Genomic DNA, 27490 nt, shown 5'->3' with positions numbered 1-27490 from the left:
GGGCACTGGGCTTCCAAAAATGTTCAGAGGGGTCCACAGTCAGACATCAGCTTCATCTGAAGCCCACTGCTGGAAAGTGCCCAGCAAGGTTGTGCTATTGGCTCAGGCAGAAGCGGGTTCAAGGCCCCCCACCTCTGTCTGGGTGTGGAGGGTCCTTCCTCCTGTGGGCCAGAGAAGGAGCTCCCTAGACTGCACCCAGCCAGTCTAGCAGGACAGCCCCTGTCCATGTCTCACCTTCCCCTTGGGCAGCTTTCAAGGAGGCTACAGGCTGCCCCTGCCAGCTATGGGGGGTGTGGGGACAACTGTGGCCCTGATTCCAGCCAGGAATCCCCAGAGGAGCTTTAGGCCAGGACAGGAGGAGGAGTGAGGAGTGTGTCCCAAGGTGACTTTGTGAGGACAGAACCTGGGAAGATGGTGGAGAAATCTTCAATTCCTGGTTGGGTAGGATGAACAGAGAGGGGGGAAAAGGTTGACATGGAGAGAGCCTGGGAGAATGGGGGCAGAGTGGGCAGAGGAGTGGAATGACTTAATAAATCTTTTCAGGCTGGAAGATTGAGTGCCGGGGACCTGGGATTCCAGAGGGCACTGGCAGGCCAACCCAGCTTCCTTGTAATACACATGCATAAATCATTTGCATATCACATCTGCTCACCTGGCCCCCACCAAGGTACCCCCGCCTTACCTCAAATGGTCCATTATTTGGCTGAGGTAGTGGGGGGCTTGGCCTCACTCTCTTGCTCATCCTTCTCCTTACCTGGTCCTCACCGCAGCCAAAAGAGAGGTGGGTAGAGGGAAAAAGGGATTTCCTTCCTGCGTGGTTTTTTAGCCTCAGTTCCCTTAGGAGACCTGGGTTTGGGACAGAGGAGAAGAGGAGACTACGGAATGAGTTACAGAATTGTCCCAGCTGTCCGAGTGCCAGGCCAGGAGTAGAGCAAAGGCAGACCCTCTCAGGCCTTTCCAGCTACCCCCAGGTGACCGGGGCAGGGGTGTGTGTGTGGAGAAAAAGCAGGACCCACCTGAGTGTCCTGGCAGTCTTAGGGGAAGGAAGGCCCCTTGTGCTCACAGTCTGCCCTGCAAATACCCCCAGCCCTCCCCTCCCCAGTGCCTGGGCCCAGGCTAGGTAGGTGTCATCTTTACTTCTCAAACAGTGGCTCCCCTGCCCAAGCTGATGTCACAGGGGAGGCGCAGGCCTTGCCCCAACAAGGTTGTGCCTGGAGTGGGGTTGGGGGTGCCCAGGGCAGGGAGCCCTGGCCTGAGGCTCCCTCTCGTCCCCTCCCACCAGGGAAGGGTCTTTCTCTCCATTTCCCACAAATACTTGCTTCACCACTTGACAGCCTTCTCATTCCATTCCCCCTGCTGCCCTGCTCTCGGCTCCACCACACCCCTGACAAATTCCTTCCCCCACTTCAGCTCCCTGATCCGAGGCCCAGGCACCGCACCCACCTCCTCTCTCAAAGGGGGGGGGGCTGGGAGCTGACACCCTGTCTTGCCCTCTCGTCCTTTCTCTCCCCTTCTCTCCCACTCCCTGACGTTTCATCCAAGCCAGGAATGGGCCTAGAAGTCTCTAGATAAACATCCCACTGCTATCATCCCATAAATACCCCAGAGAAGATGAGCATGGTAGGCCTCTACTTATCTAACTTAAACCCTTCTTGCTGCAATCCCAGCTGTTCTGGTTGATGGCAATAGGCAAACTCAGGCTGTTGGTCAGACAGGGACTGAAGAGTATGCTCAAGTAGCATACACCCTCGCCCACCTATACTTCAGTAATCTTTATAGCATCTCTGAAAAGTGGTCCCAGAGGGGTGTTCCCTGGTCCTTCCTCCATCTCTCAGTCTGCCAGGCCACAGACCAGAGTGTCCACAGCTCTTGTCTGTACTGCTTCCTCCTCATCCCCTATAGCCATGGACTAAGAGCCCTACCAGGGCTTTAGAAATCGGTCCACCCCTTCATTCTGTAGAGGGAACACTGAGGCCAGACATGGGCCGTGCCTTGCTCCAGGTCACACAGCAAGGCAGTGACAGTTCCTGGTTTTGAACTCAGGCGTTGTGACCTCCAGCCACGGCCCCATACGTGGACATCTGAGGAGCTGTGCAGGACACAGCAGTGCTTGCAGGCAGGGCTTTAGAGATGCTCTTGGTATGAGGGGCTTTCGAGGTAACTCCTGTGGTGGTATTGGGGGGGTTGCTTAGCAGACGCCCAGCCTCTCCGCAGCCCCGGTGGGGAGGGCACTGTGACCCAGGTCGGCTTGCCTGGAACAGCTGGATTTCTGGGAACGCTCTTCTCTGTGGGGCCCTGTCACGGGTGGCGGTGGCGGTGGTGGGGTGTGTGTGTGTGTGTGGTTTATTAGCCCCTGTGGCCTTCAGCCCGGAGACCTGCGGAGCGATGGGGAGGAGGAGATCTGTGGTGAGTGTGTGTGTGGAGGGGTCATGTGGTGGGCGGGGAGCAACTCTCCCTGGTGATGGCCAGCGGCTGGTGAAGGGCAGACTCGCTGTGCCTCCCTCTGTCCTCTTTAAAGCCTCAGGTCATGACAGGGGCTTGGGGAGGGGGTTTGGGACCCCTCACTGTACTTGTTGCCACCCCAATACCCCTGGCACCCGGGTGGACAGAATGGTGTCCCATCTCCTCAGAAATCTCCTTTCTGCAGCTTCTCCCTTAGTCCCCGGAGGGCCAAAGGGAATTGCGGAGATGTGAAGACCATCTTTTCCCCAGCTTGTTCCCCACTGCCCAGCCTGCCCCCCAACAGTGAATGTGGAGTGGGGAGCAGTTACCCCCCTGGGGGCTCTGAGAAGCTGAGGCTTCTGACTGGCACAGAGGAGCACTCAGCCCACAGGACTGGCCAGGTGGTCCCCCAGGACAACAGGGGCAGGCAGAAAGGAGGAAGAGAGAAGGAGGTGAGGAGGGATGGAGATACCCAAGGACAGAGAGAGGAGGGAAAGGAAAATGCTCTGATTACTCATAGCTGTCCGAGATCGGGGCACCTGGGGTTGGAATTCCAGCCCAGAGCTGGGGCTGGCCGTGCCCGCCATCTTTTCAACAGTGGCTGGAACTCATGAGCGGTGAGGTCCCTGCTATATTGGGTGTGGGCTACACATAGGTATGGAGAGTTGGGGAGTCCTGGCCTGGTCTTCCCAGAAATGGGGGAGATATGGAGGCATGTAGACCAGGGCCCCACATTGGCCTCATTCTCGGCTGGGAACTGCACATTCCAGCCTGGAGTTGAGAGTGGACTGGGGCAGGGCAGACATTCAGCTGGTACAGCCCGGCACGGCTACCTGATTGGTAAGTAGCTGCTGTTCCAGCCCCTGAGTCCCTGTATTCCTCTCTGGCCACCCCAGTCCCTTCCTGGGTCCCCTGGACCTCCCCACAATCCAGAAACTGAGGGGTTTATGCCTGGCTCAGCATATGCCCCCAGCTCTGTGTGAACTGTGCCTGAGCCATAAGGGGTGTTAAATATTTTGGCCATCATCCTCAGCTGGGGGGTCTTGTGCCCATAGCTAGAGCTGACCAGGGCCAGGTCTTGGGACTTGGGGAAGCTGGCAGCAGTCACGGCAGGCAGTGTGCCCTACCTCACTTCTCCGGATGCTTCCACCTGTGTGCTGATGGGTCTGAGTGAGCTAGCCTGTAGGGAGATGTAGGTAGGACCATCTCTCCAGGGATCCCATGGGGCATAAGCTGTGCCTCTGCAGGGCACTGCCTGGAATGAGGGAGTGCTGAGCCCTGCTACATGGGAAGGAGGGGCAAACAGTGGGGCCCTGGGCCCAGCAGCTGACCTGCTCCAGATGCACATGGCCCCTGGTGCAGCACCCTCCCCTGGCACTGTCTGGCTCCCCAGCTAGCTAGTCAGCCTTTAATGGCAGAAGTGCTATGTATCCTATGGTGCCTGACTCTGTGCTGGGCCCTGATGAAGTGGCCCGTGGAGAAGCAGCAATGGCACCACGCTGTGAGTCAGGAGATCTGGTCTAGGTCTTGCCTCTATGTGCTGGATGCTTCGGACAACTCTGGGCCTCATTCTGCTCATCTGGCCAGTGAAGGGATTTTCAAATTTCTTCAGCAGTGGAGCCTTTTCTTCAGATGAAATCCCCAGTGAAACTGCAATCAATGAGGCAGATAAGACCAGTGTGCCATGCCTGCCCACTCCCACACCCTCCCCCACCTGCCCCACGTCTGAGGACCCCCAAGGTGCCCAGGAACACGGTCTGATGCTCTCCTGACATGGACACCCCTTGACTAATTGCCTTATCTCAAGGATATTAGGCCAGGCTGCTCCTGGAAGCTGAGGGGAGGTCTCCCCGACTCCCCGAGGCCCACCCTGTACTTCTGGGTCTGGGAAGGCAGGCAGGAGGGTGGGAGCGACTCCTCTCAGGCGGCCAATCATTAACTGGCTTTATCTCTGTGAACTGTCCCGGGGGGCCTGGGTCAGGGGCCAGGCTTCCGGCCTAGGCCCAGGGGGTCCCTAGGGGAGGAGACAAGGACACTTCTTGCTAGGAGGTGGGGGCACTTTGGGTCCCTGCCTCTTTTTCTTCCTAGGATTTTCGTGAAGGAACTTACGTTGCAGCCAACTCAGTGATAACCTGGGGTCACAGTTGCTCTGAAGAAAGGCTAAAGCAGGAACCATGCCAGCATATCCTCACCCCTAGTCATCTTCGGCATGCACTGTGTGATTTCTTTCTTTTTTTTTTTTACAGGGGAATGGGATAAGCCCATTTCCCTATTCCTTTCTGTTTAACTTTAGCCAAATGATAGTGAGTTTGCATTCTCTGAGAGTTTGCTCACTTTTGGGGGTAGGGACAGGAGAAAGGGACGAGAAGTACCATTATGTGACACCGACTCCAGGCCAGGAGCTCTGCCTGTATTCGCTGTCTCCATGTATCTCCCTACAGCCCTGGGAGGCAAGCACCACGACTCCCATTTTTACAGATGAGGAAACCGGGGCTCAGACAGATGAAGTGACTTGTTCTAAGTCTCAGGCTTGGACGTGGGGAACAGTGATTGAGCCCAGCCGGTCTGGCTTTTTCTATTCCGCGCTGTGGATGAGGCAGTGGAGCTGATGGGGGCTTTTTCCCCTTGGAGATGTTCACCAAGCAGGTGTCTGCTCAAAAAGGACAGAGGTTCTGGCCTCCCAGGTAAGAGAGGATGCAGTTCCCTGCCTGCTGGCACTCCAGGGGTTCTTGGGAACCATATCTCCCCTCCACCACTTGGTGCTGCACCCCAGACTTCATCATTCACGGTGGATTTCTTTGAGTTAAGCATTGCCCTCTCCAGGAGCCTTTAAAAATACACAGACTGCTGGAAGATGTGACATTTTGTATCAGTGATCACAGTTGGAGTGTTTGATGGAGCTGTTACGGAGCCTTAAACCTTAGGGAGTGTAACCTCATGCTTTTACCTAGAAGGAGCCTGAGGTCCAGAAGTGGGGACTAACTTGGCCAAGGTTACACGACATGCAGCGGACTCGACTTTTTTTTGCTCAGTGCTGTTTCCAGGTCTCCACGTGTCTGTGGCAGGTAGACAGGAGGGCTCTGGGCACCCACCTGGTGGGAATAGGGAGGCGGCAAAGCTGGAGAAAAGTCTTTCCGCTTTGTGCCTAGCGCCAGCTGAGTGGCCTCGTGCTGGTCATAGGCTGGTGTCCCCTGTCCTCCTCTCACCCCTGGGCAAACAACAGCAGTGCTCGGTGTGCAAGCTGGACCTACCTCTAGTGTCTGCTTGTTTGTTTAAATTCTCTGGCAGAGACATGCTGTCCAGGAGGGCGGGGAAACCAGTGTGGGGCTCACCCCCTGAGGGAGCGTCATTATCCCCGTGGGCTTTAGCTGGGAATGTTTCTGAAGAAGCCCTAATCCCCTGCCCTGCCCAGCCTCAAAGTCTCTATCACTCAGAAGAGGAGAGGAGGGCTGTGGGAGCCAACAGAATCCTCCAGACCTTACTGCCCCAGCCTGTTCTCCATGCCCGCTCCACTCAGCTGGCTAAACTCCTGCTCTTCCCTCAAGACTCAAGTATCACCTCCTCCAGGAAGCCTTCCCATACTCCCAGCAATTATGTGCCCCTCGGGGAGAGTTTCTGTTTTCAGTTTACACTGGTTCATCTCCACAGGAAGCTCATTCCACGTTGTTGTAGCCACAGGGCCCAGCCCCAAACAGGGCTCATGAGCTGTTTAACACTTGCTTGCGGAATAAATGTCCCGTGCTACCTCCTGCAGAAAGCCATTCATGGTGCCCGATCTAGCCACTTGGACTGCTCAGCCTCAGTGACTTCATGACACTGTGCGTCTCTCAGGGCCTCTTTCCCGTCTTACCTTCTGGGATAGCTGGGTGCACAACTGTCTGTGTGCAGCAACACTCCAAGGCAGGTATTTTTGCTCCTGTTTTACAGATGAGGGGAATTGTAGGTCAGAGAGGTGGAGGAACTTGCCTAAGGTCACACAGTTAAAGAGTGGTGGAGCCAGGAGTGCCACTTGGGTCCATTTGAGTCCAAAGCCCCTGCACTTTCCACCGCACTACTGAGGTGTCCCTGTGTCTCCTATAACATCAGCACAGTGCCTGGTGCCTGGTAGGCCTTGGAAAAGATCCACAAATTGGAATGAAGCTCGGCTCCTAGGCAGAGCCCAGGTTGGGAGGGAGAATGCAGCTTTAGGATCTTAGCTGCCACCTCATGCCACCATCTTCTTCCCAGCGGAAGGACTCCCTCCAAGACTGGGCGGGGCTGCGGAAAAGGGCAGCAATGGGCAGGATGGGGGTCAGACTTTGAGGGGTAGCAAAGACTGGGGTGTCAGGACATGGACATGCCTGGGGCTGTCGGGGAGAAGCAATGCAGGGAGACAGCCTGGTGTTAGGGGATTACACCGAGGCCCATGAAGGAGAGCAGAGACTTGGCTGACGGGGCCTGGGGGTGGCATGGGTAGGTACGCTCCCCAGACAGTGACCCTGCCCTGCCCCTTCTGCCCGCTCTCCTGCTTGCTCCTCACCCCTCTTCCCTCCCCCTTTCCTAACTGGCTCCTCTGGGGAAGGGAACCTCTCGGGCTTCCTCTGCTCCAGTTTTGTTACCATTCGGCATCATTCCCTAGCATTACCCCATGTCAAACCTCCAGATCCAGATGGCAATGGGAGGCTGGCACTGGAAAGAGAGGCCCTTCTTCCTTGCTTTCACCTTGTCTTTCTACTGCTTTGTTGCAAAGACCTGGTGATAGAGAGAGGAGAGAGAGAGGAGAGAGAGAAAGAAGGAGAGAGAGAGAGGGATCAACCCACAGCCAGACAGAGAATTGAGGGCTTTCTGCAGATTAGATCTGTATCCTGCTAGGCCCCTATGGTTCAGGGGATGGAGCGAGGGAGAAGACCTTCCTTCCTTCACGGAGAAACCACTTGGAGAAACGTTTAGACAACAGCAAGACCCAGCAACTCTCTCCTCACCCTCTTTTCCCACTTCGGAGGGGCTCTGTCTCTTCATCCACGGGCTTGGAGGCTAACTGCCCACCCCCACACAGGCGAGAGCTTCCCTGAACATCAGAGGTGACAGGACGTCAGGACAAAGGACAACTATGTGCCTTGGGCCCATCACTACTTCCTTTGTCTAGGGCCATTGCTGGCTCCTGGCCACCTTTCACGCTCTTCTCCACCCACCCCTGCCCCTCTCTCCCCTTCCCCCTCACCTGAAACACCTTCCCCTTCCTCCTTGGCTCCTTCTGAACTGCTTCAGGGCCACAGGTCGAGGCCGCTTGGCCCTGAGGTGGGGCCCTCTGAGTGGGGCTGAAGTTGCCCCTCAAGGGGACTCAGCATGACCTCTGTCTGGGCTGCTCTCTGCTCCATCCCCCCACCATGTTGCTGGGTGACCTTGGGTCCCTCTGTGCCCTTGGGATTCTCTGGGGGGATAGTCTGCCCTGATAGTCCCTTCCCTGAAGCGACCTGTGGAGGGAGGATAAGTGGAATCAAGTTTGTTCAAGAGGGATTAAGCCTGCGGGAAGAGAAGGTGCTGTAAAGACACGATGTGGTCATATGAGTGTTGATTTGTGCTCCTTCTTCTGTGTGTTTCTTGTTCCCGTTTTTGAAGACCCAGGTGCACTGGGCTCTCAATTCGATGATAATGTGGGCATTGGCTGGGTCCATGATAGTGTACTGTTGTGAAAGCTGGTGACACCACCTTGGCGGACGGGATGCAGTGTGAAACCCCCTTCTCCGAGTCACCACCAGGTTGTGTCTCTAAAATGAAGAGTGGAGATGGGAGGCCCCTCCTCGCCCTAGTGAAGGGTGCTCAAAACCCCTCAGGCCAGGCTGCAGTTCTGCTCCCCTCATCCCCCTGGTTCCCTGGGCAGGGTCACAGAGGAAACCTCAAATAGGTCATTGTAATACACCTTGCTGAATACCACTATGAGGGATGGTTGGCTCAGGTGGGAGAGAGCCCTGGGGCTATTAAGTGACAATTGATGGCCACCCCTCCTTAGAACCCCTCCATCCTCCTCCCAACTCTAGGGTCCTTTACTAAGACCTCCTCTTCAAGCCTCTCCAGGGGCTGAGGATGGCTGAGATGGGAAGGATGCAGAGAAGGGGGCCAGAGTGAGCCCCTCATGGTGCCACCGGGAGCCTCTATCCTGGGTTCTGCCGGCCCCAGGGTAGGGATGAGGGAGGGGGACTCTGCCAAGGCGCCCACATCTTGTGCTCCGGGGGTGCTAGAGGCAGACCAGGTTGGGCTAGGAGGAAGTTTAGTGGCTTTCCTTCCATATCCCACACAGCAGCTTGGAGCATGGAGCCTAGGTGAGCAGGCCTGCCTGGGAGGGGGGCCCTGAGCCAGCAAATAAACATTTACTAACTGTAAAAAGACCTTGTGCCTGCTGCTGGGGAGCCTGCCAGGTGGTGGAGACAGGACTGGAGGCATGAATGATGGAAAGGGTAGAATGAGGTCGGGGGGAGCCAGCCTCTCTGCTCATAGGGGCCTCAGGACACCATTCCTGTGGAATTGGGGTCCTAAAGGGGTAACCTAGCACTCCCACCAAACTAGAGCACTACAAGCAGAGGCAGGGGGCTGGCTGAGTAACCTCCCTGGATCATTTTGGTCAACTTAGGGGAAGCTGCTGTGTTCCCATTCTCAGCCCAGGCCTACAGGGAGGCTGCATCAGCCCCAGGCCAGGTCCTGGCCAGATCTGGATGAATAATGAGACCGGTTGGTCCCTCTCTTCCCACAGGTATCAGAGGTCCCGCTTTGTTCCCTGGGGGAGCCTGGGAGCTGCTGGGTGAAAGCCCAACCAGGAATTTTCCCAGGTTGGTTCCTATATGCAAGGGTGGGGTGGGGGGCCTTGGGGAGCACTTAGGGAAGATATGGGGAGTTGCGGGAGAGGGAGGCTTTGAAGGAAGGGAAGGGACTGGGAGAAAGAGAGGAGAGAGGCTGCCAGCTGGGAGAAGTAGGCAAGGGATCCTGGGGGTCTGGGGGGTGCTGAGGAGAATGCCCCCCATTTTGTTCAGAAGATGAGCTGTGAGCCTGGCTGGGGCTGATAGAAGCCTTGGCCCCCAGCCTGGTGGGAGCTCTGGGCAGCTGGCCTACAGACGTTCCTTAGTGCTGGTGAGTAGGTTTGAATCATCACTCGGGGCCTGGCCTTCAGCCGCCCCCACCAGCCCCCTGGCCTCAGTTCCTTGGCAACATCTGGGGTGGGGGGGAAGCAGGAACAAGGGCCTCTGTCTGCCCAGCTGCCTCTCCCTTTGGGCTCTGCCAGACTCCACAGTGCATACGTGGGCTCCAACAGGTCCTCTTGCCTGTGGGCCACTGACTAACCCCAGAACCACACAGCTTCCCGTTCTCAGCCCCACAAACTCAGTGCCAAATACTTCTTCCCAAGGAAGCCTCCCTGGACACTTCCCAAAGGACCCCAGTCACCCCAGCCTGTTGGCTGCAGTTCGCTCTGATGTCAGCAGGCCAGATGAGGGCTCCAGACGGGCACGTTGTCCAGATGGATACATCGTGCCTCCTGTGCCCAGCACTGGGCTCTCTGCACATGGGGCCACTCAAGTCCCAAATATGCTGCTGTTTGGGAGGTCAGAAATGGGGGCATCAGGGGTAATCTGCCTCCACCCTCTTCCTGAGGCCCATTCCCTCTTCAGCCAGAGCTGGGGTGTGCAGACAGTGGTCACTAGGGGGCGCTCGGCCACCACAGGGAAGCTGGGTGAACTTGGGAGAGCAGTGTCTGCGTGAGAGTGAGGACGCGTGTATGTCAGTGTGAGTGTGTGTATGTGTATGTGCGTGTGTGTGTGTGTGGCTGGGAGTGTTGGAAGGAGAGAAGGCCAGGGGTCACCCCAGGATTCCAATAGATCTGTGTGTCCCCCTCCCCTCCCCACCCCTTCCAATATTCCCAGCAAAGAGGGAATAGCTCTGGAGCCCTGTCCGCACATAACCTCACTTTCCTGTTTCCTGCCCCCAAACCGCGCGGGCGTGTGTGTCTCCAGGCAAAGGGGGGGTGGATGGGTAATTTTTAGGGTGTGAACCTTGGTGGGGGTCGAACTTTCCCTTCACTGGGGTGAGTTAGGGGGTGGGGGCAGGCTTCGCTGGGCGTCCCCAGGGGAACGCAGCGCCAAGGACTCGAGCCGCGCGCCGAGAGGTTGGAGAGGAGGGGCTGAGGCTGGGCCTGTCCCCGCCCCCGGGGCGTGCAGGGGCGGGGTCCGGGCGGGGCGGGGCGGGGCCAGGCCTTTTTCTAGTCGGCTGGTAGCGGTGAGGAGCGCAGAGGCTTGGGGCAGCCGGGCTGCGACGAGGCCGCGGCTCACCGAGCGAGTGGAGCCGGCGGCGGCGGCGGCGGCGGCGGCGCTAAGTCGGCAGACGCAGCGGCGAGGTGGACGAACCGGCGGGGTCACCAGCCAGGGGACTCCGCACTGGAATTTGATATTCATTTATCCAGGGTTTACCCTGTTTCTTTTTTCTTAAACATTTTTAAAACCGTATTCTTTCCCATTTTAATTTATTTTTGCTTCCCATTCCCCGCTTAAATCGGGCCGACCGTTTGGGGAGATTGCTCCTTTACTCTCCCAAATCACTTCGGATTTTGCAAACCAGCAGAGAGAAGAAAGAGGTGGCAAGAGCTCCAGAGTGAAGTCGAGGAAGAGAGAGACGGGGTCAGAGAGCGCGCGCGGGCGAGCGAGCAACGAAAGGGACAGGGGCAAAGTGAGTGACCTGCTTTTGGGGGTGACCGCCAGAGTGCGGCGTGAGCCCTCCATCTCGGGATCCCGCATCGGACCAGCAGCGCTGACGGACAGACAGACAGACACCGCCCCCCGCCCCAGCGCCCACCTCCTCTCCGGCCAGCGACCGACGGTGGACGCGGCGGCGAGCCGCGGGCAGGAGCCGGAGCCCGCGCCCGGAGGCGGGGTGGAGGGGATCGGGGCTCGCGGCATTGCAGTGAAACTTTTCGTCCAACTTCTGGGCTGTTCTCGCTCCGGAGGAGCCGTGGTCCGCGCCGGGGCAGCCGAGCAGAGCGGAACCGGGAGAAGTGCTACCTCGGGCCGGGAGGAGCCGCAGTCCGAGCAGGCGGAGGAGGAAGAAGAGAAGGAAGAGGAGAGGGGGCCGCGGTGGCGACTCGGCGCTCGGAAGCCGGGCTCATGGACGGGTGAGGCGGCTGTGTGCGCAGACAGTGCTCCAGCCGCGCGCGCACCCCAGGCCCTGGCCCGGGCCTCGGCTCCGGGAGGAAGAGGAGCCCGCCTAGGCGCCGAGGAGAGCGGGCCGCCCCGCACCCTGAGTCGCAGAGGGAGCGCGAGCCGCGCCGGTCCCGGCCGGGCCTCCGAAACCATGAACTTTCTGCTCTCTTGGGTGCATTGGAGCCTTGCCTTGCTGCTCTACCTCCACCATGCCAAGGTAAGCGGCCGTGCCCGCCTGGCGCCGCGGGCCGCTGCGAGCGTCTCTCCCGGCTGGGGACGTGCGTGCGAGCGCGCGCGTGGGGCTCCACGCGGGTCCTTGGGCACCGGGCGCGCGTCTTCCCTCTCTATCCGTGTAGGGGGAGGGGGCGCGCGCTAGGTGGGAGGGCACCAGCATAGAGTCTCACCGCCCACGCGGGCCCTGCCCACCCACCACAGTCGCCGCACGTACGATCTGGGCCGACCAGCGGAGGGCGGGAGCCGGAGGAGGAGGCTGAGGGGGCTGGGCTTGCGCTGCCGCTGGCGGCTGAAGTTTGCTCCCGGCCGCGGGTCCCCGACGAACTGGAAGTCCAGGCAGCGGGGGCGGGAGCCGGAGCCCAGTGGGCAGGGGGGTGCTCGGACCTTGGACCGAGGGAGGGCAGAAAGCGTGGAGGGGGCAGGGCGCAGGCGCGAGAGGGAGCTTGCTGTCACTGCAGTTCGGTCTCTTCGGCTCTCCCCGCGAGTTTCGGAAAAGTTTTGGGGTAGATTGCTGCGGGGACCCCCCTCTTAGCCGGGCCACCTGCGCCGCGCTACCCCCGCCCGTCCCCGCTCGCGTCCCGCTCGGTGCCCGCCCTCCCCCGCCCGGCCGGGCGCGCGCGGCGCGGAGCCGATTACATCAGCCCGGGCCTGGCCGGCCGCGTGTTCCCGGAGCCGCGGCGGCCCGAGCCGGGAGACCCGGGCGGCGAGCGGCGCCCCTCCCCCCGCCGGCCCTCCGCGGGAAGGTGACCTCTCGAGGTAGCCCCAGCTGGAGGACCCGGCTAACCAGCCCTATCCCTTCCCGCCGTCCCCAGCCCCTAACCCCCTCGTGTGCTAGGAGGAATTTCCTGACGCCCCTTCCCCGTTTCCTCCCTAGTATGGAGAGAAGCCTTTGCCACCTCTTTTTTACTCCCTTCTGCTGAGAAGACCCATCTAACCCCTTTCTGGCCCCAGAGTCCAGAGAAAGGATGATCAGTGTCAGAGGTCAGGGTGCCGGGGGCCACCCGTGTGCTTTGTCGAGACTCTACCTAAAGTCCCGACTTGGTGACAGTCAGTTTGCCTCCCCTCCCCCACACTTCCGAGTGGGCTGCGCTTTAGCTTTTATGGGGGTGGACCAAGGGAGGTTTTAAAGAGTGTCATTACCCCACCAAACACTTTTAGGAGAAATGGTTTGAAATTTGCTGTGACATGGGCAGGGTGGGACTAGCCGTCCCCGAACCTTTGGAAGGAACTCCTGCCAGCCTTGCAAACAAACTGTGTCCTGGGGAAATGGGGCGTTGGAGCAGGAGCAGGTGGTTTTTTGGAACTGGAAACTTGCCCACCCAACTTGCTTCTCAAAGTCGCCTAAGAGGTCCATTGCCACCCTCCCTTACACCTTCCCCCACCACAGAGTCCCCTTGGAGAGAGGCACAAGGAAGGAAGTGGGCTGGGGTCCCTGCTGCCACCCTGAGTTCCTTAGACCCTGGCACAAAGGCCTTGGCTCCAGGCCTCGAGGGAGGGGGGAGGGGGAGGAGTGGCTGCCTGGCCACAGTGTGACCTTCAGAGGCCCCCAGAGAAGGGCACCTGGCCCCTCCCCGCCCAGAACCGCCCCTCCCAGTGCCCCCTGGCCTTGGAGGGGGTATGAAGTTTCTGTCCCCTTTCGTTATTGGGGCCCAGAAGCAGTGGAAGGCATAGGGAGAATGTTGGCAGAGGGAAGCTGGGGGTCTCCTGAGGATGGGTGAAGGGCTCAGGTGGAGACTCCTGAGGGAGCTGCAGTGGGAGGGCTATCCCTAGAAACTGTTATCTGACCTTGGCCCTGGGGGCAAGGCTGGGGTATCTGGGGTGTGCTGGGGGTGTGTGGGGAGGAGAGAGAGACACGGACAGACTAGGAGCTTCCCTCTCAGTGAGGTCTGCAGCTCTGTGGGTTAGAGTGCAGCTCTGCTGCTCAGGATCTGCCCTGCAAGAGGGCAGGTGGGGTGGCAGTGGGTAAGAACTGGAGACCCTCTGGAAGGGCTGGGAGAAGCTTTTGCCTGCCCGGTGCTGTCAAGTCCACATGGTTGGGCTTGTTGACCTTCACAGCTTCTGGGGAGGGGAGGAATGATCTGGTGGGGGTGGGGAGGGATGGAGGACGCCTCCACCTAGGTAGTGCAGGGGGCCCCCTAGAGGCTGGGCAGTGCTAAGGCATAAAAAGCTTCCCTGGTTGCATTTGAGGAAGGTGCTCAGGTGAGAGGGACTTGGAAGCCCCTCAGTCTGGAGAGAGAAGAAACCAGGGACCCAGGTGGGAGTGGGAGGCTCGAGGCTTTGGAAATACATTCAGGCTCTGGGGAGATTTGTGCAGGGGGAAAAATGGGGCTCTCCCCTCCCCCAGAGTTTCCTCCCAGGTTTTATGCTTTAGGCAACCTGTGGGTTTGCTGAATATTCCTGAGGACTGGAGAGTTTGAATGGGGGAGGGTGGTTGGTGCCCTTCGGTCCTCTGCACCTCCCCCGTCCCCAACACCAGCTCACCCTGGTATTTGTCATGTCAGCAGGAGAAGGTCACCATGTTGTTTTTCTTGCCCCCAGTCCTTCCTTCTTGCTCCAGTCCAAATTTGTCCTCCTATTTGACCTTAATGCTTACCCGTGGCTTTGGACCAGGGAGTCAGGGGGGCTGAGAAGATTCACTTCTCTTAGCTCAGCAGTGGGCCAGTGAGAGCAGGGAAGGGAAGGGAAATGTGGGAAGGGGTGAGGACCTGGACAGTGCAGCATTCTGGGGCTCTCCCCTGTATTTTGTAACTCCCTACCCCTCAATATCAGTCTTTATCTTCCTTGGCTTCAGAATTGGAGCAGTCCGGGGGTGGTGGGCATGCTCTGTGCAGTGGGGAGCCCCCCGGCGGTGCCCTGTTCCACTCAGAAGCCTTGGAGGAGCCAGAGGCTGTGGACTGGGAGGGACGTGAGGAGGGAGCAGGGCCGGGTGGCTGGGCCTCTTCATCCTCTCCCGTGCCCATGGCCATGCTTCGTTCTTTGTTTTGTCTTCAGTGGTCCCAGGCTGCACCCATGGCAGGAGGAGAGCACAAAACCCACGAAGGTGAGTCTCCTGGCTCTTGGGTGGGGTCCCCTGACCCCCTTGGGGATGGGTGGGGAGGCCCGATTCCTTCTTTTTAGGTCTGGGGTGGGGGTAAGGGGAAGGGGCACAGAAATATGAGAATTAAGAAAGGAAGCAGTGAGCACTGGGAAATTAACCTTCTGTTCTAGAGGACTCTCTTACTCAGGCCTCTGCTAGAAATAGGACTTGTGGCCTTTTTCTTCTGCTCTTTCCAGTCAGATTTTATTTGGGGAGGGAGCCGTGAGCACAGACCAGGCAGACAAACAGTGTTCAGGAGTCCCAGATGTCAAGGGAGGTGTCCCTTGTCCCCTCTGCTCCCAGAGGAAGATGAGTATTCCATGTCACTTCCAGCCCAGCCGTGTCCCACCTGTAGGGTCTTTGTGGAGGGGGCTGTGACCCTTGCTATCCAGAAAGCTGGCTGTGCCTTAGCTGGAGGCTCAGAGGGCCCAGCCTCATGGGGCCCCCTCCCCCCAAGTCTGCATTCCTTTTTGGGTGGAGAGGAAAAGCTACAGCTTCTCCCTGCTCTCCGGGTGGAGTAGGATTAGGTGCTGTGAACTTCCCTCTTGGGCCAGCAGAGGGCTGGCTGTAGCTCCCAGGCACCCCCCCCACCCTTGCCCAACCCGAGTCCGCCTGCCTTTTGCTGCCTTTTGTTCTGGTGGCCGGCAGCCGTGGTTTGGAGTACGGGATCCTCCCATTTCTCTAGGGACGCCCTGGCTCTCCCCCCACACTGAATGTGGCCTCTGCTCCAGCCTGGGGGAGGAGTGCCCAATGCCACTCCCCCAAGCTCCCCACCTCTGAGGAGGGCCACCCAAATCCAGGATGGCCCAGGGTAGTGGCCAGGCACGGTGTTTGCACTGCCCGGCCCATGGTGATGCCCAGCCGATTCTACCTCCTTCCCCACCCCAGAGCCCTTTCCTTGGCTGAGGCCTGGCTTCCCAGCCACCCCACAGCCTGTGTCACTGACAGGCCCCACTCCCAGTGCACCCACCCCTTCAGCCTCCAAGTGGCCTCTGTGGTCTGGGAGAGGCAAGACAAATGATCTTTGTTTGCTGGGGAAAAGGTTGTCTTCAAGAAATGAGGAAAACCACGAAAGCCTGATGTTAGAGTGTATGTGTGTCCACACCCCGTGCAAAAGCAGGAGGGATAGCTTTCTGGAGGCAGTGGCTAGAGTGCGAAGGGTGCAGGTGAGATTGCCCCCTCCACCTCCCACGGGCCTTGAGGCCTCCAGGGAGCTTTTCCAAGGAATTCTCAGTCTGGGTCTTTTTACCTTCAGCTACCAACTGCCATAGCCCAGGCCAGACCTTTCTGCTATCCTGTCCTGGGGTGGGGCTTGTGGCCCCAAAGCCTGGGCCACCTCTGTCCCCAAACACAACGAAGTGTCAGGTGAAGAATTCTTGATTAGTCATCTTCTTCAATATAGCTTTGGTTAAGAAAGGACTTCTTCACATCCGTGGTCTTGTTTTTCCTCTTTTTGACAAGGCTTTACCTTAACCCTTTTGTGAGTGGAGAAGAATTCCATGCCCGCTGTCTGGATAGGGGAAGTAGAGACCTCAGGCAAGGCCGGGGACTGGCTTGGGGACCCCCACTGTTCTCCTTTCTGTTTTCACACCTGTGGCCCCAACTTCCCCTCAACCCACCTGTTGTATATATACCCCCAGGGCTCATCTTCCTTTACCCTTCTGGAGGGAGAAGTGAGGGAGGGCTCAGCTACAGTCTCTGGGGAGAGGCAGGCTAGGGGGTATGAGCTTCAGATGCCTTGGTGAGGCTCCAAACCTTGTGTCACCTGGGCTGAGAAAGGGATGCTTATTCTCAGGGCTGGAAATGGAAGACAAAACCCCACGTTTCAGCCTCTGTTTCAGTGTCTTTTGAGATCAGCCCAACCCACTTACACAGATGTGCAGAGTCTGAGGCCCAGAGAGGGAGGGACTGGCCCAAGGTCATACCAAGTCATGGCCAGAGCCTCTTTGCTGGCTGGGTGCTGCTTCTTCTGTCCTGTCTAGAGGAAACTCATTTCAGGGACAGGATTGCTGTGGGGTGTTGGGGAGTGGCAGGCTGGGCCACAATTTAGAGTAATCACTCTGGGGTCCTGAGTTCATTTATTCTCAGAATGGCCCAGAATAACCCCTTCATGCTTCCATGCACCCCAGACTCTGCGGCCAGCCTGAGAAGCTGTCTTTACCCTGGTCTCCCTCCAGATTAGCTTCTAGAAATGCTCGTGGCTGCAGTGGCAGCACCGCTTTTTCCATGATGCAAGCAGTTTGCCCTCTTGGGCGGGGTTATCGGTGGCTGGCAGGGCCCGCACAGCGTGCCCGCCCACTGCCACCTGCTGATTCCAGGCAGGCCCAGCCCCTGTGCTGATGCCCACCACCTCCTTAGCCCATGTTCGGGGAGAGGGTCTGGCAGTGCCAAGGTGCCCTCTTGATGCTTCCCCTCTGTTTACACATGACATCAGCGTGGGATGGCTTTGATGTCAGAGCTGATTTTAACTCTACCACTTACTGGCAATGTGGCCTTGGGGCAAGTTACTCAACCTCCCTGAGCCTCCAGTCCCCCATTTGTAAAATGGGGGTGCTACTAGAACCTCATGGTACCATGTGGGGAGAGTTGTTTGAGATGACAACTGTGGACGACTGTACACTGTGCCCCACATATACTAAGTGCTCATTAAATGGTTGTTGGTGTGGTTGATGGGCTGGCAGTGGCCATGGGGAGGTTGTGGGGAAGCGGGGGGTGGGTTTGCCAAGCTGGCTGTTCTTCCTTTCATGGGAAGCTTAGAGCACCCCCAACGCGGATACTCACACTCAAACTTGTCCTCTGGTGTCAAGGTTGACCCACGAATTGGCTTGGCTGTCATGGTGAGGCAGGGGGATCAGATGTGGCAGGCCGTCTCCCTTGGAATCTGATAGCATCATATGATCTTTGGAATAAAAACAGGCCTCCTGATGGTGGAACGCTTAGGGAAGGACTTCAACCACAGCTGGAGGGACTTAAGTTAGATTTTTGGAAGGACTTGCTTGATAGTGGGTACCTCTCACAGAAACCTGGAGGAGTGGCCTTACAAAGCTGGGTGGAGATAGGGGTCGGCCATCTCTTGTGTGACCTGCTGGGCTCATGCGTCACCCCCTCCCATGCAGTGGTGAAGTTCATGGACGTCTACCAGCGCAGCTACTGCCGTCCAATCGAGACCCTGGTGGACATCTTCCAGGAGTACCCCGATGAGATTGAGTACATCTTCAAGCCGTCCTGTGTGCCCCTGATGCGGTGTGGGGGCTGCTGCAACGATGAGGGCCTGGAGTGCGTGCCCACCGAGGAGTTCAACATCACCATGCAGGTGGGCACCTGCAGGGCTGGGGCATGGGGTGGGCATGTTAGACTTGGAAGACATGTGGCCCTTTCCTGGGCAGCTCTTGTGAGGAGGAGCCACACCTGCCTGCCCAGCTCCTGACTCTGAGTCAGTCAGGGTGGGTGTGGGAGGTCTTGCCCTCTTTGGAGGAAAAGATGCTTGCATTTCCCAGTCCAGGTTCCCAGCAAGCCCTGACTACCTCCTCCTCCTCCCTGATCTGTGGCCTCTGGGCTCAGGAGGGGGCTGATGCCTGTGACAGGAGCCCTTCTGATCCTCTCTTGGAGGAAGAGGGCGCTCCCTCCTTGGGGCTCTGTCTGGGAAGCTGGATGCGCCTTGCCTGTGGAGAGTTTACAAAGCCAGTCGTTTGATGCTGCCTGGTGACAGGGCACATCTCAGCCTGGGGGACGGGGCAGGAGGGAGCTCTGAGACCCCAGAGACGAGTGGCTCTTGGGTAGCTACTAGGGGTCAGGGTGAGGCCTAGAAGGGATGAAAGGAGGGAAGGGATGGGGAGTGGCAAGAACCCAGGACCTGAATTCCCAGCCTGGCCAACCCTTGCAGCCATGTCTGCCCTCAAGAGGAGCAGGGGCTCCTTGAGGTCAGCAGGGTTGGGGGAGTTGGGGTGGGCCTGAGGCTCTTTCTGGTAGAGCCCCTGGTCCCCCCTACCTCCACCACCCATCCCGGCTCTGTCGAACCCCTGGGTGCTGAGTGGCAGGAGCCACGGGGGTGTCCCATTTGGGTATGGCTGGCTGGGTCACTAACCTCTGTGATCTGCTTCCTTTCCCTCCAGATTATGCGGATCAAACCTCACCAAAGCCAGCACATAGGAGAGATGAGCTTCCTACAGCACAACAAATGTGAATGCAGGTGAGGATGGAGTCCCAGATTCATTTGCCCATCGAATGGCTGCAGGGTGCCTGCTCTGTGCCAGGGTTAAGCACGTTCCACTTGTTAGCCCATTTCCCCCTTCCAGCTGTGTAACCTTGGGCATTTTAACTTCATTTTAATGTGCCTTGGTTTCCACATCTGTAAAATGGGCACAATAATAGTATATACCTCATAGCATTGTTATAACGATTGAGTTATTATATGTAAATAGACTAAAACTGTGTTGGTATATCATAAATACTATGTTAAGTTTTTATTATTATTATCATTATCATCACCATCTGAACCCCTCTGTTTTGTTGTTTTCTCTTTCTCTACCCACTACAGACCAAAGAAAGATAAAGGAAAGCAAGAAAAGTAAGTGGCCATGACTCCAGCTCTTCTCCCTCTTCTTGGCCAGTTGTCTTGATCTGGGGCTCTTCGCTTCCTCTGTCAGGGGGTCTGATGGCTTCACTGGGTCACGGAGTTGATCTCATGGAAACTTGTGGTGGCAGCAGTGGGATGGAGCAAACCTCAAGAATTATGACTCTAGAATTAGTGACAGCACCCACTCTGGAGCCTGGAGCTTCCTTTGGAAGAGATGATGTGTTCCAGGTCTCCAGGTCATTCCTGGCCAGGACTTGCCGTTTCAGTGTGTCGGGGGGCAGTGTGGACACTGGCTTGTTCTAGCCTCTCATCACTCTCAGCAGGGAGAGAAAGTGGGTGGCAGAGAGGCCGGCTTTGGTGTGTCAGAGGAAACGGCCTCTGAAGGTGACTGCTGTGGTGGTACAGTTGGATTTGGGACTGGCTGGCGTGTTTTCTTGGTGCATGCCCTCCTGTAGGAGCGAGGCAGGCCAGAGACACTCAGCCCTCTTGGCCAGGGAGAAAGAGTTGAATGTTTGTCATTTTCTGAGGCTTCCAGTTGCTCAGTGTGGAGGGTCGGGTCAGGATGGAGTGGTGGGCGGAGGGGCAAGATCTGGGGGCAGTGAGCCTTCAAGACAGAGTGAGCAGCTGGCATGGGGGATGAGCCTGCAGGGAAAGAGACTGAGAGAGAGCACCTATACCCTTCCCTCCTCCCCTCCCCCACCATCCTGTCTGCCCCCAACACTCTGGGGACATTGAAGCCCCCTAGGCCTCAACCCCTTGCCTCTTCCCTAAGTCCCCAACTTCCAGGATTGCTGTGGCTACCGGAGCAGTAATTTGGGAGAGTAGGCTCAGAGAGAGAGAGAGAGAGTGTGTGTGCACGTGTATGTGTGTATGTGCACATGTGTGTGCATAAAGACCTTCCTCCTTTCAGTGCTTTCTCCTGAGAGGGAACAGACTTGCCCTCTCCTCGGTCCTTCCCGCCTTGTTTCTTCCCCTGTGGCAGACACTCTGAGGGGCATTCTCTCAGGCCTGGCAGGTGTGGAGAGCGCTGGTTCCCTTGAGGTGTACAGGCTTCAGCCTGCCCCCCTAGCCTGGTTCCCAAACACCTGCTTTGCCCACAGGGAGAGTGGGGGGCTCGCCTGGGCTCGGAAGAGAGTATGGTGAGATGGTGCAGCAGGCTTTGACAGGCTGGGGAGAGAGCTCCCTGCCAAGGGAACCCAGGCCACTCCTCCCCATGCCTCCCTCACTCCGACCCCACCCTGCTGCTTGCCTGGGGCTCTGAGGACCCAGGTGATGGCTGGGCGGGCTGGCGCCTCTCATGTGCCGCCCTTGGTTTGGTGCCAGCTCCCAGTGTAGCTGCTCCCCCACCCTGGGATTCACAGAGGCAGGGCCCCTGGAGGGACCCTCTTGCTATTGCACTTGGAAATGAAGGCAGAAGGCCCTGAAGCACAGCCTGTCCCCCCTCCCCCCATCAAGTCAGGTCTCTGACCTTCTCCCCAAACTGGCCTACCTTTCATAGCTCCCTGACCTTCAGGGTCAGACTTGTACAGTTGCTGGGCAAAGAGCCTGCCCTCTGGGCTTTGCCCCCTGCCTGGGACCAAGAGCCTCTGTGAGCATGGAGGCCTCTGGGTCCTGTGCCCTCCATCCAGCCTCTGCTCCCCATCCAGAGCCTCGCCGGGGGCTGGGTTTGCCAGTGTAGGGTGGCCAAAGTGAGACGAGGGAGCCATTGAGTGTGTGCTGCCCCAGCCCACGTGTGTGTGCGCGTGTGCAAGCTCTCTCCTGGAGCCCGCCTGCCTCCCACCGCCTCGTTCCAGGGACCGTGGCCTGTACCCTGCCCCCTCACTGCTTCTTTTCCTTTCCCCTTCCCCCTCGCTCTCTCTCTGTCTCTGTGTTTTTATTTTCCAGAAAATCAGTTCCAGGAAAGGGAAAGGGGCAAAAAAGAAAGCGCAAGAAATCCCGGTATAAACTCTGGAGCGTGTACGTGGTGCCGCTGCTTTCTCAGTTCCCGGAGCTTCCCTGGCCCCCAATCCATCTCCCGCCTGCAGGACCCCGTAACCCCGCCTCCCTCCCTCCCCGTCGCTCAGCCTCCCCTCCAGCAGCGGCCCTAGTGTCTCTCTCTCACTCTCACTGCACTAATTGGCACCAGTGGGTAGACTTGGTGGTGGCGTTGCTGCTCCAGGGTTGGGGGTGGCTGGGGGCCGAGTGGACCTGGAGGATTCAGGGAGGGGACTCTGGCTTGGCTGGGCACCGCCTTTCTCTCACCCACTGGGCACTGGTGGCAGGCCCATGTTGGCACGGGTGCTGGGAACTGGTGTCCACTCACCCAACTGGTTTCCACTGCTCTAGGCTTCTGCACTTGTCTGGAAGCTGAGGGTGGTGGGAGGGCAGACGTGGTGTGAGGAAGGGGTGTGAATGATGTGAGGCAGCTTGTTGTTGGAGGAGGTTGGGTGGGGTGAAGCACCATATGGCAGCCCCTCTTCGTGGACTTGGGGCCTCTGGAGGGGAGCCCCTAGTCCAGCCCAACCCATGGCACCGACTGGAAGTCTCCCTGTGGGGAGCCTTCTTCCTCTGGGTTGGAGGCTGTGGTGGGTCCTGCCGTGGGCCCTTTGGCCACCCCTGGCTTCGCCTGTGGACACTGCCTCTGGGCTTAGCTGCCATCACACCCTACTTCTGCCTACCTTTGGTGGAAGGGCCTGGGCATGAGCCCTCACAGGGGGAGAAGGTGGTCCCCGATTGCCGTTCCCAGCAGGTGAAGAGTCAAGGTGTGCTCTTTTGGGGGCGGTAGCCGTTGGGGCCCTGTGGCCTGAGACTTGCACTTGTCTCTCTTATGGCAGCCCTCTCCTTGCACTCTCTGCCCATCTGTGCCTGCCTCTTCCTACGGGCAGGCTTCCTAGCCAGTGCTGCCTCTTTCCGCCGCCGCTCTATCTTCTGCTATAGTGCTCGGACTTTTCCAGGGTGTGGAAGGGTGTGGGGCCGATGAGCTGGGTGGGGGTGCCGCTGCGGACGTGTTAGGGGGTTGCATGGGTGTTTTTCTCTCTCTCTGCTGACGCTCTAGCTTAGATGTCTTTCCTTTTGCCTTTTTGCAGTCCCTGTGGGCCTTGCTCAGAGCGGAGAAAGCATTTGTTTGTACAAGATCCACAGACGTGTAAATGTTCCTGCAAAAACACAGACTCGCGTTGCAAGGCGAGGCAGCTTGAGTTAAACGAACGTACTTGCAGGTTGGTTCCCAGAGGGCGAGGAGTCAGAGAGCGGCTTCACACAGAGATGGGGAGAGGGAGAGAGAGAGAGAGAGAGAGAGAGAGAGAGAGCACCTGAGAGGGGCCAGCTGCTTGCTTGGCTTCTAGCTGCCTGCCTGGGGACTGCTGCCTTCTCTGCTCGCGAGGCCCCTGCAGTGGGCGGCGGGGGCTGGCCCGGCCTCACAGGGCCAGTTCCGAGGTCACCCTGGTCCCCTGAGTGGGTAGGCTGGTGTGGCTTAATGTGGTGTTGTGGACGCAAGCTGAGTGTTGTGTCCTGTGGTCCTGCTCGTAGTGGCTGTTGGTCCTGATGTTGTTATTTTTACCTTCGCTACTAATACTGGGGGCCCTGTCCAGTGTGGGGGACACTGCCGTCTACAAAGCGTACTCTCTTGGGGGCCTCGCACCACCCTCTGAAGTCTGCACAGCTGGACTTCTCATCCCCTCACAGTCTCTCCATGAGGACAGAGGTTGAGTCCCTCCTCAGTCTGGGGTCCCAGAGGGCTGGGCTCTGGCTGTTGGTTTAGGGTGGGTATGAGATTTAACATCTGGGACACTGGATACCTTTAATACTCCAGTAGTCTCTGCGACAACCCCAAATAGCTTACATATGTCCAAACGCCCCCAGGATGGGTGGAAGGAGGGGGCCATGCCCACTCTCCTAACATTAGATGGTGAACTCCTCATGCCCTGGCCTGGTTTTAATTCACCTGTGTGACCCCCCTGCCCCCACGCATCTTGTCCACAATGGGGGACTGAGGAAGTGTCAAGTCTGTGAGTGCCTACCTGACTGAGTTCAGGAGCACAGGGCCGGGACAGGTGGCTGGCAATCTTTTGATGCCTCGCCTGGTGTTTATACTAGCCTGGCCTGTGCTTAAAGGCAGGGAGCCCTCCGGGCCAGCGGCAGCTTCACCCAGGGAGGAGGGGCTTTTATGGGGCTTCCCCAGGCAGGCTGGGGTGCTCCCAGTCAGTCCAGATGCTCCATTAACAAAGTCCTTGGAGTGTGGCTGCCTCCCCCTCTACCCCATGTTCCTGTGGCTTGTGGGTGTTCAGGGCATGCTGTGGACCAGGCCCTGGGGTGTTGTTGTGGGGTTCTGTCTGTCTTGGTGCTATGTGAAGACACGTCGTGTGTACTAGTGCTGGGGATGGGGGCTCTGCCTAACTCGAGGGCTGGATGAATGGGCTCCATATCCCCCAGGGGCCTTGGGAAAGATAAGGGACTTGCCATTTTAGAGTTTCTGTGGTGATTCAGAGAGACTGTTTAGGATGGGGGATGTCTGAAGTGACCTAGGAGCTAACTGAAGTTATCCCAACCTCCAGAGACCTCCCCCAACACCTAACCCGGCTGTATGGGAGAATTTCAGTACCCCAAATTGGAGGCTTAGGATCCCTATTTCCAGGCTCTCAGAAGGGCAGGGCCTGCTCTGACCCCTCCTCACAGTGGGCAGGGTAAAGACCATCAGTCCCAGAGGAGGGGCATGATGAGAAAGTTCCTGGAGTCCCCTCTGCTTCGACGGGAGTAGCACAGCCACCAACCATCTCCCCCACCCTGAGTTAAATAGCATGTTGGAAAGATGAGGCAGCCTAGTACCTGGGGCCTGCCGCTGTGAGCGAGCTCAAGAAAGATGAGGCCTGCAGCCAGGCCGGGAGGGAGGACATAGAGAGGGGAGATGTGTCCTTCACCTTCCTGAGGCCCCAGGCCCCACTGGCTCCGCCTCCCTTGGGAGCCCCACTTCCCTGGGAGCCCCCCCACCTGGCTCTGCATGGGCCCTTTGTGCTGCTCAGGGTGCTCTCCCCATTCCCTTTCCCAAAGCAGCCCCACAGGGAGCGAGCTGAAACCCCTCCCCTGCAGGGCCCCTTTCCGGATTAACGTGGTCCAACTCTGGTCACCCGTCAGCTCTCTATGTCGAGTAGGGCCTGTCCTTTGAACTGTGCGTGTTCATTTGTTACTTGTGATGAGTTGTCCCCATGTCCTTGTCTTGTCTCAGCTGGATTGTCAGCTCTAGAGGGCATACTGGGAGCCTGGGTATAGCTACGCCTCGGACTGGGGCCCCCCAGGCTGGGCCTGGCTCTCTCCCTCGCACGGGGGCTCTGAGGCAGGGCCCCGCTTTCGTTCTCTTCTCTGCTACAGGGACTCGGGCTCCCAGAAGGCGAGGCTGCCTGCCTCACCACCAGCCCTCCTCACTTGCCACTAACCCCAGCCTCTATCTCCCGTTCCCTGCAGATGTGACAAGCCGAGGCGGTGAGCCGGGCTGGAAGAAGGAGCCTCCCTCAGGGTTTCGGGAACCAGACCTCTCAAGGAAAGGCTGATACAGAACGACCGATAACGGAAACCACGCCGCTGCCGCCACCACACCACCATGGACAGAACAATCCTTAATCCAGAAACCTGAAATGAAGGAAGAGGAGACTCTGCGCAGAGCACTTTGGGTCCGGAGGATGAGACTCCGGCAGAAGCATTCCCGGGCGGGTGACCAAGCATGGTCCCTCTTGGAATTGGATCGCCATTTTATTTTTCTTGCTGCTAAATCACCGAGCCCGGAAGATTGGAGAGTTTTATTTCTGGGATTTCTGTAGACACACCCACCCACATACATACATTTATATATATATATATATATATATATATATATTATATATATAAGAATAAATATATATATTTTATATATATATAAAATATATATATTCTTTTTTTAAATTAACATTGCTAATGTTATTGGTGTCTTCACTGGATGTATTTGACTGCTGTGGACTTGAGTTGGGAGGAGAATGTCCCCACCCAGATCCCGACAGGGAAGAGGACGGGAGGAGAGACTCTGGCGTGATCTTTTTGTCCCTCTTAGGGAGGCCAGGGTCCCCTCCCCTGCCTAGGAAGGTGCAAGGCCAGGGCACGGGGGCAAATTTGGCCTGCTTTTGGGAACACTGACAAACCCAGCCCTGGTCCCGAGCTTCTACCCCAAGTCAAATGGACAGAAAGACAGACGACGGGACAAGGATGCTGGCTCTGACCAGGAGTTTGGGGAGCCTCAGGACACTGCTGTGCTTTGGGGATCCCCTTTGCGTGCTGCACGGGCATCTTGCCCCCAGGGGCACTGCCTGGAAGATTCAGGAGCCTGGGAAGCCTTCCCCTACTCTCACCTACTTCCGAGATGCCCAGGAGGCCACTGACAGATGTACTGGCAAAGAGAAGAAGAGCAGCCCGGTGACAGCTCATCCTCTGAGGAAAGGGCCTCTGCCTTGGCCTTTTCCTGCTCCCCTCCCTGGGTGCAGCCCAGGAAGGCCTGATGTCCTCAGACCATTGAAACCACTAGTTCTGTCCCCCAGGAGACCTGGCTGTGTGTGTGTGAGTGGTTACCCCTCCTCCGTCCCCCGCCCCGACCCTCCCCGCGGCACAGAGAGACAGGGCAGGCTCCACGGGCCCACCATGGAGGCAGAGAAAAGAGAAAGTGTTTTATATACGGTACTTATTTAATATCCCTTTTTAATTAGAAATTAAAACAGTTAATTTAATTAAAGAGTAGGGTTTTTTTCAGTATTCTTGGTTAATATTTAATTTCAACTATTTATGAGATGTATCTCTTGCTCTCTCTTATTTGTACTGGTCTTTGTGTATAAGATTCATGTTTCCAATCTCTCTCTCCCTGATCGGTGACAGTCACTAGCTTGTCCTGAACAGATATTTAATTTTGCTAACACTCAGCTCTGCCCTACCCTTTCCCCTGGCTCCCCACCACACATTCCTTTGAAATAAGGTTTCAATATACATCTACATACTATATATATATTTGGCAACTTGTGTTTGTATATATATATATATATATATGTTTATGTATATATGTGATTCTGATAAAATAGACATTGCTATTCTGTTTTTTATATGTAAAAACAAAACAAGAAAAAATAGAGAATTCTACATACTAAATCTCTCTCCTTTTTTAATTGTAATATTTGTTATCATTTATTTATTGGTGCTACTGTTTATCCGTAATAATTGTGGGGGAAAAAGATATTAACATCACATCTTTGTCTCTAGTGCAGTTTTTCGAGATATTCCGTAGTACATATTTATTTTTAAACAACAACAAAGAAATACAGATATATCTTAAAAAAAGCATTTTGTATTAAAGAATTTAATTCTGATCTCAAAGCTCCTCCTGGTTTCTCCTTCTCCATTGAATCCTTGTTCCAGACTTCCTCCTGCCCACTTTCCCTCCTCCCTCGGGGAACATGGCATTTGTGTTAGGTCTGGGGAAGGGGTCCCACGTGTGTAAGTTACAGGGTGACCCCACCTCATTGTGCTGGGGGCCACAGTCAGTCCTTCCATTCTGACTGGGCTGGTGCTAGGGGGACTGGTCTATCTTTTGCCACTATCTAGCGGGGTGCTCTGGAAATGGGAGAGGGAGAGACAGCTCTTTAGGGGCCTGTAGTGAGTAGTGATCTAGGCTCTAGCCCTTGGTCAAGGAAGGAACTGGCCATGTGTATGAGCTTGCTGTCCAGGGGACAGGGGAGGGCTGGGTTTGGCTATGGGGCCTTGTTGGCTGCAACAGGCTGGGAATGGGAAGGGGGTGCTCATGGGCGCCTGTGACCCCAGGGAGTAATTTAGTCTTACATGGTGGACTTCCTTGAGCCTCATAGACCCACAGCTCTGGTTACCCTTGAGGGGACTCCCTGCCCCACCTTGCTGCATAGGCCCTTCTCTCCTGCGGTCCTGGGGAAGGTAGAAGCTGGGGTCTTTGGCATTTATGAGCAATGCTTCCAAATCCACTTCCTCTAGCCTCTCTTATTTCTTGAA

General features: G+C 57.1%; 1 protein-coding gene across 1 annotated transcript; it reads left to right on the top strand.

Moving 5' to 3' along the window:
• Positions 1-10929: 10929 nt before the first annotated feature.
• Positions 10930-26845, top strand: VEGFA (vascular endothelial growth factor A; the record flags this gene model as incomplete). The annotated part of the gene is made up of 8 exons (XM_058555464.1): positions 10930-11817; positions 14826-14874; positions 18027-18223; positions 19023-19099; positions 19448-19477; positions 21371-21442; positions 22552-22683; positions 24923-26845. Coding segments are annotated over 8 exons (1467 nt in total), but the record flags the coding sequence as incomplete, so codon positions are not given.
• Between the last annotated feature and the right edge of the window lie 645 nt (positions 26846-27490).

This window comes from Diceros bicornis, chromosome 14 (genome assembly GCF_020826845.1).
Source record: "Diceros bicornis minor isolate mBicDic1 chromosome 14, mDicBic1.mat.cur, whole genome shotgun sequence".
Lineage (NCBI taxonomy): Eukaryota > Metazoa > Chordata > Mammalia > Perissodactyla > Rhinocerotidae > Diceros > Diceros bicornis.
The sequence above is the reverse complement of the archived record's forward strand: the minus strand, read 5'-3'. Positions and strand labels throughout refer to the sequence as shown.